Genomic DNA, 8,115 nt, shown 5'->3' on the forward strand with positions numbered 1-8,115 from the left:
TTTTGGTTAGCTTTTACATTAACTTGTCAAAATGGTGGCAGGACTGGTTTGTTTACTACATTTCTAATCTGGGACTGAAGCAGGGAAATATAAATACTCAGATCTGAAACCACCGCTGTTTCATAACCAGATGTCTTAATAACCTTGTTTTTCCTTTCCCGTCTTCTGGCCAGCGTGTCATCGGTCTGTCTGTAGCCTGTCGAAGTACAGTATCACAACCGGGAAGATAAAGGTCTGACTAAACTAAAAAGTCAAACAAAAACAGACACAACCGGAAGAGTTTGGATTTGAAGAAATAATAAACTCGAGACACTGCTTTGTGTGAAAACAGTGCTCCTCCAGCTTTCGTGTTATGACACCGCCAGACACTGATTTCACCACAGCTGTCGTCCATACACGACCAATCACTGTTGCTGTCAACAGAGCTTAGGAACATGGCTGGACTCACAAAAAGACAAATTGAGTCTTTTTTTTTTTTTGGTCTCATCAAACAGCTAGTTACACAGTGACGAGGAGGAAAATGAAAGCTAACAGAAACTCCAGGAGCCATTATGGTGATGATGGGAGGATACAGTCGGGGAACAGGTTCAAATAATAAGAACATCCACGACCCGGGTTGTTGACGATGTATAATTGTGTTTTTATGAAGGATGATTCAGAAGAGCAAAAGTGACTTGGTTGAATTTAAGGTGGAATTGTGGTGAGAATACAGTCACCCCAGTTATAACTCTGGGACTGGTTGTTATCTTCTGCTCCGGGGCTACTCAGTTGCCCAGTGTCATGATGTTATATTACTGAGTGGGTATCACTTCTCAAATGCTCCCTGAGGCCCCACGGGCCCCAATCTGTTTTTCCTTCTTCTGCAGTGGAACTCTAAACATGTGGGCTGATGTTGGGGGTCAGAGGTCTCTACACGGGGATGGTGGTGCAGCCTCTGTTCCCCAGCACCGTACACACAGCAACCGCTGCTATCAATCGGTCTTTGTTTTAATAAAAAAAAAAAAAATGCACCCGCTTTTTTTTTTTTTTCCTCTTCGAAAAACACACCAACCCCAATAGGCACACGGGCACAGGCGGTATTTTCTTTAGTTCCTGGGGAGAGGGGGGCAAAGTTCACGTCAGGCCACACATCTATATCTGTCGCGTCTTTGTTGAGACAGGGGTCTGGCCGCCCGTCACCGTCCTCGTCCATCTCGCTGCGTCAACAGGAGCTCACATCAATTTGTTCACTTTGACGTTTTTATGCAAACACCTCCGCAGAAGTAAGCCGCCGTTAAAAAAGAGTGTCTACACCCAAAGATTTTATGACCCCCACTCTGACAGATTTAGGTGACGTTTCTCTGCCGGTGTTTTACAGGTTTAATGACACGCGGCTATGAATGAACCCATGCTGCTGCTCTAAGGTTTCAAGTCCTAGGAACGTGCTATAGGAGAGTCAGGGGAGAGAGGAGAGCCAGGGAGCACAGGATGAGGAGAACGTCCAATCTTACTCTTAATTATTCTTCTATTTAGGGATTTTTTTAAAAATCGTATTCCATATTGATGATTTCTTTGCTAAAAGTCACTCACACACCTTTGTTTCTGAATGAAACTTTATCTTTAAGATGACGACCAGCATGTGCTTTTCATTAGCTGAGTCCACACACACACACTCACCTATCGCCCACTGGCTCTACTTAGTTACGTGCCTCTCCTTCTCCTGTGTGTTTACCCTGACCCGGTGCTTGACCCCTTCTCCCTGTCTTGACCCCGTCGATTCGACGGGCTCTCATTAGGAGAGAGAAGAGCTCTGCGGTGCAGCTAGAGGGCTTTCTTTGAAATGACTTCAAATTCCTCTTCAGCTGCGATACTTTGGTCGCACTTCATCTCGAAATGAACTTATTTTTGGCACGGGTCGCACTTCATCTCGAAATGAACTTAAAGCGAATCAAAATGTTTTTTTTTGGCACAGCCTTGTCTGCATCCTGCTTGCTTTAGAGTTATCTGTGTCCGCTCTGTTTACAGTGATACAATCAGCAGAACTTCCCCACTACACATTTGGGTCTTTGAGGTCTCGGCGCAGCCTCAGATACAGTTGGCTGCACATCCATTGTCTGGGAAAAACCTGCAGTTTGCAGTTTGATCCTTTACAGCACAGTCTGAGAGAGAGAGAGAGAGAGAGAGAGAGAGAGAGAGAGAGAGAGAGAGAGGGAGAGAGAGAGAGAGAGAGAGAGTGGCCGGGAAAGGCAGGCGTCTGTGTTATTACCTCACTGTGATTTTTATTGTTCCCGGTGGTTTCAAAGTTTAATGACTGACATGTTAATCAGAATCCCTCTTCAGATTTATAGGCCAGGTTAAAACAATAGCGACTTTATGTGTGTGTTGATGCTAACGACCCATTAGCCTTCTCTCCTGGGCCTGGACTCCCCTGTTCTCTAATATTAGGTCAATCTAAAGACCAGGCACCGGTGTTTAGGAAAGACGGCTCCAGTTACTTGTGGGTTTTTTTTCTTCTTCTTTTTTTTCATTTTAACTTTTGACTTCCAGCTCTGACTTTGGTCGTGCGTGTGCGTGCGTGTTTGAGTGTTTCTTTCATTTCTGGCCATCACCTTCACAGATGTGGCTTTGTGGCAAACACAGCATTTCCACTGGTATCAGCAGCAGACCAGAGCATTAGCAGAAACACATGACAAGTAATAAGTCAGACCTTTACAGGGAAATACAATATAATGCTATGAGTACTCAGGGTTTGTTTTTTTTTGTTTGTTTGTTTTGTTGTTGTTTTTTTTGCTAATACTACAAAGTTGTTTTTTTAAACTTTTAAATGAGTTTCTGATTATTTCATTAATTTTTTTTAATTCTTAAAGTTCCTCTACAGTAGCTGTTAACTTCATATTTTCTTTCTCTACATATCCAAGCTTTCGTTTCAGTTTCACATCCTGGTTTGCGTACTACAGTTTAGCCAGAGGAGCTCTGTGAAATCTTTCTGTCTGCAGCTGCAGCCTCCAGTCACGAAACATCCTAACCCCTAAAGTCTCCGCGCCAGAGATCTAACAACGGGCCAGAACTATCCACTCCTGCATTCTCCCACAGTTCCACTCACCCTGACCCACCCACACATTCCAGAATTAAAATAACGGGAGAATAAAATTACCTTGATGTTCCCAGTAATTCCGGCGTATGTCCTGCAGTTATAGTCTCATCTGTTTATTGTTTGAGCCACATTGCTCAGGACTCATCTCTCGTTCGGTCTCTCAGTATCCCACTCCTGGTCTTCTGAGGTTCAACTGTCCTGTAGTTGAATATGAAAGCGTCTCGTCTCCTCAGAGGTGCCGTCTTCTCTGTGGACTCAGCTGTCCCAGGGCTTGGACTGAGGCATGGTTCAAAAGCCGGCTACTTCAACAGACTGGGCTCTGATTACTGATGCTATGAGTTTTTCCACAAAGGATGGGGGAGAATAGAGGAGGGGAGGCGGCGGAGAAAGAGCAACAAGAAGTTGAAGGGGACGGAGGCGGGGTGGGGGGTGGGGGGTTGTAGGTTGGCTTTTTCCAGCCTAGCTCTGATGTCATTCAGCAGGGGAAGAAAGACAAAAAAAAAAACCCATCAGGTTTCTCATCCTTATCCTCAGCAGTGCCTCCTTGAGAAGAAGAGTTTAGAGCAGACCACTTAAGCTTTCTCTAACCCCCCGCCCTTGTCACTCCATAACCACTTCCTATTTTTTTTCACTTTTCCTTTTCCAGCGGATAGACCTGATTGCGATCCCTAGGAGGTTTTCCAAATAGCTTCCTGTTAAGTTTAGCTGGATACGTGAAATCAGTAGAAGGAAGGTCGGCGTCCTCAAGCCTGTTCTTCAATGTGCGTTTCTGCATGTTATACTTAAGGTATAGCTGATTGAGAGCAATGGCACTACCAGACCGGAGGCATTTAAACATACCGACGAAGGGGTAAAAGTGTGTTTGGTTTATATGGGTAAGAGATGGAACGGATGAATTGAATGAGGAACGGTATTCAAAAGTCTCCTCTGCTTTGTTTCCTGCATTGGAAAAAGAAGCAGCGTGAATGGCTGTGTGGGGGCTGGTGTGGAATGAAGAGTAACTAGGAACTGTGCCTTTAACTTATCTGTCAAGTCTGATTTGACAAGTTGAAGTATCACATTTCCTTAAATAATATCTATCCATCCATCCATCGGAATAAAAATATAAAAAGCATGTAGATAGATAACCTGTCCCCTTTTTTTTTATAGCTTCTCAACAAATATTTGAGAAGCAGTAAAAGAGCAGACGAAGAGGTAAAACAGAGGAGGTTATCTCCACATTTTCCCCTCTTCACTTCAGATTCGTGTCCTGATCCCCCAGCATGCATCTGCCTGTGGGGTTTCCAGACATGGATTTGTGTACGACTGAAAGCTGTTATCCCTGACATGCTTTCAGCAGAGCAGCTATTGCACTTAATCCCTCTCTTCCTCTCCTGTCCCTCCCCCCCCCCCCCTCCCCCCTCTCCCCTTCACAGCCAACACTCGTAAATGGCTCGCTGCTTTCTTTCCTCCGCGGCTGATTCTAATCAGGTGGTGTTTATTGTTGTTTGTGTGTATGGTGTCCTGAACACAACGTCTGACCATTTTATTACCCATGTAGGTCCTCTAGTTCCGTTGTTTGTTTTTATGTGTACATCTGTGTCGTAAATGTCCCTGCGTGCTAATGATGGCCAAAACCAGACTTCGTGATTCGATACTATACCGATTACTTTGTTGGCAATTTTTTTTTTTCTTTCATACTGATGTGCAATTTTGATTGTGATTTTATATTTTATATTTTCATAGTTTAATCGCAAACACAAGACAAATATTTCTAGTGCATTGTTTCCCAAAGACTGGGTCGTGACCCTCAGGTTGGTTGCAAGAGATTTTTTTTTTTTTTTTTTTGGGGGGGGGTTGTCTCCCATCATGTTTCCCAGGAGTTTACGAGTTTGGGTTTCCCCAAAGAAAGTTTGAGAAACACTGCTCTCTTCTGGTCAGTGGTCACGACATGAATGGATCAGTTTGGTTTTATGTTACCAGGAGGTGTTGCTGCCGGTTATCGGTTTACAAATGAAACCTTTGCCGGATTTAAAACTGTGGGAAGTGATCTCAGAACTGAGGTCTCGGTGTTAATATTTATCTAATGAGGGATGAAGAATTTCAGCTGTGCTCCACATCTGTGAAATGCGTTGAGGGACCGTCGGTTTGGAGAGTAAACGTTTAATGGAAAATAGTCCTCCCCTTAAATCGCTGTAATCACAAATCATCTGGAAAAAGAACGGCTGGAATGTGAAGATAAGTTTATGTTAAAGGGACGTTCTCCTGTGTGTGATCTTGATCGTGCAGGCTCTCACAAGCTGTGTCTCTGATCCCAGCTGCTGGGCAAAGGTGGTCATTTCTCATTTCCCGCTGGTTTTTTAAAACTAGATTTAATAGGTGAAGAGGAATCTCCTTTGGTTTTTAGTTCACACTGAAGATTTTAAATTTGCCTCAGATTTAGATTTGCTGCGATTAAACAAAACGGGGCTGGACGTCGTTTGCGTGAATATGGTTCATGACATCATCATGTTTTGAAATGCTGCATTCAGTTTCTTTGTATTTTACACAGTGGCACGGTGACGGGTGTTTCAGGATCTCAGCTCGTGTCTGAAAGCTCTTGGATGGATTTCCACGTCTAATGAAAACATGCTGCCCTGCTCTTGTGTTTCAGGGATGTACCTTTCTGATCTGACCTACATAGACTCGGCGTACCCCTCCACGGGCAGCATATTGGAAAATGAACAGAGGTCTAACCTGATGAACAACCTCCTGAGAATCATTTCAGACCTGCAGAGATCCTGCACCTATGGTGAGATTTTTGTCGACGTCCAGAAGAAGAAGGAGACAAAGCTGTCAGTCTTTCAGGGGCTACGATATCCAGCTAGTTTATTTTGAGAATATGTCCCTTGTTAAGAAACTTAATCCAACCATGTCTTGATTTGCCATCAGGGACAATAGATATGACAGATGTGTAATCATAACCTTGTGACTGTCTGAATAAGAAGGATTGGATGATTAAATAGTGAGATATACAGTGTAAAACACATTTTGTTTTATATGAAAGCTCTTATTATATAATATATATATATATGTATATGTATGTATATACGTGTATATATATATTTATATATGTGTATATACATATATACATATATATACATATATATATAAATAATATAGCCATAAATAAAAAAATATTTTCTTTTTACCTCCTGTAAAATCCCACATTGCAGTTTGATTTTAAGATTGTACTACAAATGATTCTACGTTGTTATCTTGATTTTTTTTTTTTTTTTTTAACTCAGTTGTACTCATGACTTTGTTACCTACAGATGTACCCGTGCTGCCTCACGTTCAGAAATATCTCAACTCAGTCAGATATATTGAGGAGCTGCAGAAGTTTGTGGAAGATGACAACTACAAGTAAGGGGGAAAAAAATCCCATTTTCCATCCAGGACAATTTTACATTACCAATGGTTGTCTAAATATGTTCGGGAATGAAATATTAATCAATCAAAGTGTGAATTTATCTTTGTTTTTTCCTTCTTTAGGTTGTCTCAGAAGATTGAGCCTGGCACCAGCACACCACGAGCAAATGCCTCTAAAGAGGATCTTGTGGGTAGGTTTCTGTTTGGAATGGCTCGATCCGATACTCAGGAGCAGTATCGGTTTGATATTTGTCAAAATGTCAGGATTGAACATTGAAAAAAACCAAACAACTGTAGCCTATTTGATGACACGATGACTTGTTTTTTCCCCCTTTGCTCTTACCTGCAGGTCAGGAGGCGTCTTCGTCTCCCCTCTGCGGTCGTAAATGTACGGCGTCAAACGAAGGACCCAAAGTCCCTGCCACCCCGCCCTCGCCTAGAAACCTCCTGCCGTACGGACACAGGAAGTGCCACAGCCTGGGCTACAAGTCAGTGGTCGATTTTAAAGTGATGCACGGGCGTCATTTCACAAACTAAACCCTCATCAACCATTCATTTGTGTTTGCACAGTTTTATTCATAAAATGAATACGGTGGAGTTCAAAAGCGCTACGTTCCCCAATGCGGGCTCTCGCCACCTGTTGGATGACAGTGTGATGGAGAGCAACAGCCCCAACAGAGGACAAGCGGAAAGCTCCACGTTGTCTAGCGGCATTTCTCTCGGTGAGACTTGAGCATTCGTTTTCGCGAATGCGATGTCGCGTTGGTGTGTGCCTTCGAGGTAACAGTGTGTGATTGGGATGTTTGCACAGGGAGCAGTGAGGGTTCGGAGCTCAGTGAGGAGGTGTCCTGGCCAGCATTTGAGAGGTGAGGTTACTTTGCTCGTGCCTCCAGGGTTGTTTTTTTTTTTTTTTTTTTTTTTTTTTGTCTGTCATAATATCATGCAAAAATCATGACAAACTGTACCTCCATTCCAGATGGGCATTTTTCTATGTTCAGGCTTTAAGCAAAAACAACCCTGCTTTTAAACTCACAGTCAAGGCCATCATGTAATGTCACTCCACTGCTGCTTTCAGACGCTTCTGCTCCTCCAGCAGCTGCATCAAAGGTCAAACCTTAAAATCAGCGTCTTCCTAAGAGGAAGTGCCGTTGTTTGTCCACAAGTCCCTGGAGTCACACTGAGTAATAGTGAAAGGGTTTGTCTAAAACTCCATTTTGAAATAACTCCATCAGTAACTCTTCTAACCAGAACGACTGCTGCTCATTCAGCCCTAACTCATTCAGCCAAACAAACAGTAAAAAAAAAATAATCCAAAAGCAAAACAGCCTTAACAGTGATCCGTGCCCCCCCCTCCCCCCATTCTATCCTGTGTTATCCTATTCTGAACAGGACTCGGTTCTATCACTCTCTGGGCCCAGTGACCCGCGTGGCCCGCATCCCGTACAGAGGAGTCTTGAGGCCCAGCAGGTACACGAACCCCGACCGGAACAAAGCTGACCTGAATCAGACCCTTTCTTATTCTCATACCCTTCAGTCCCTCTGAGGGGCGCTATTTTGCTGGTGGTGGTGCGTAGTGTGTTTGTAATGGTCGAGCACTGGATAAAACCTATGGTGGTAGGTGTGGGTGTGGGGCGTGAGAGGGCGAAGGATCA

At 43.6% G+C, this 8,115-nt stretch overlaps 3 protein-coding genes across 6 annotated transcripts in view; 2 read left to right on the forward strand and 1 right to left on the reverse strand.

Annotated features, from left to right (window-relative positions):
* angptl1a (angiopoietin-like 1a) overlaps positions 1 to 3,449 on the reverse strand; it is a 9,626-nt gene extending 6,177 nt beyond the window's left edge. For both annotated transcript variants that reach the window (XM_017040760.2, XM_008307229.2), the window contains exon 1: positions 3,134 to 3,449. The gene's annotated coding sequence lies outside the window, so the exon portion shown is untranslated. The remainder of the gene's footprint in view (positions 1 to 3,133) is intronic.
* Positions 1 to 8,115, forward strand: part of LOC103399996 (methyl-CpG-binding domain protein 3-like) — an 844,757-nt gene that overhangs the window by 723,812 nt on the left and 112,830 nt on the right. The gene's annotated exons all lie outside the window — the stretch shown is intronic.
* The window catches only part of ralgps2 (Ral GEF with PH domain and SH3 binding motif 2), a 49,668-nt gene that overhangs the window by 35,387 nt on the left and 6,166 nt on the right, over positions 1 to 8,115 (forward strand). For 2 of the 3 annotated variants that reach the window (XM_025066354.1, XM_008307231.3), the window contains exons 10-15: positions 5,706 to 5,843; positions 6,367 to 6,457; positions 6,587 to 6,654; positions 6,813 to 6,951; positions 7,034 to 7,185; positions 7,275 to 7,329. In XM_025066354.1, coding sequence (XP_024922122.1) covers positions 5,706 to 5,843; positions 6,367 to 6,457; positions 6,587 to 6,654; positions 6,813 to 6,951; positions 7,034 to 7,185; positions 7,275 to 7,329 — 643 coding nt within the window. Of the gene's footprint in view, positions 1 to 5,705; positions 5,844 to 6,366; positions 6,458 to 6,586; positions 6,655 to 6,812; positions 6,952 to 7,033; positions 7,186 to 7,274; positions 7,330 to 7,852; positions 7,931 to 8,115 lie in introns of all 3 variants that reach the window. The other variant, XM_008307230.2, reaches the window with a different exon arrangement.

This window comes from Cynoglossus semilaevis, chromosome 2 (genome assembly GCF_000523025.1).
Source record: "Cynoglossus semilaevis isolate Cse_v1.0 chromosome 2, Cse_v1.0, whole genome shotgun sequence".
NCBI classification, from domain to species: Eukaryota; Metazoa; Chordata; class Actinopteri; order Pleuronectiformes; family Cynoglossidae; genus Cynoglossus; species Cynoglossus semilaevis.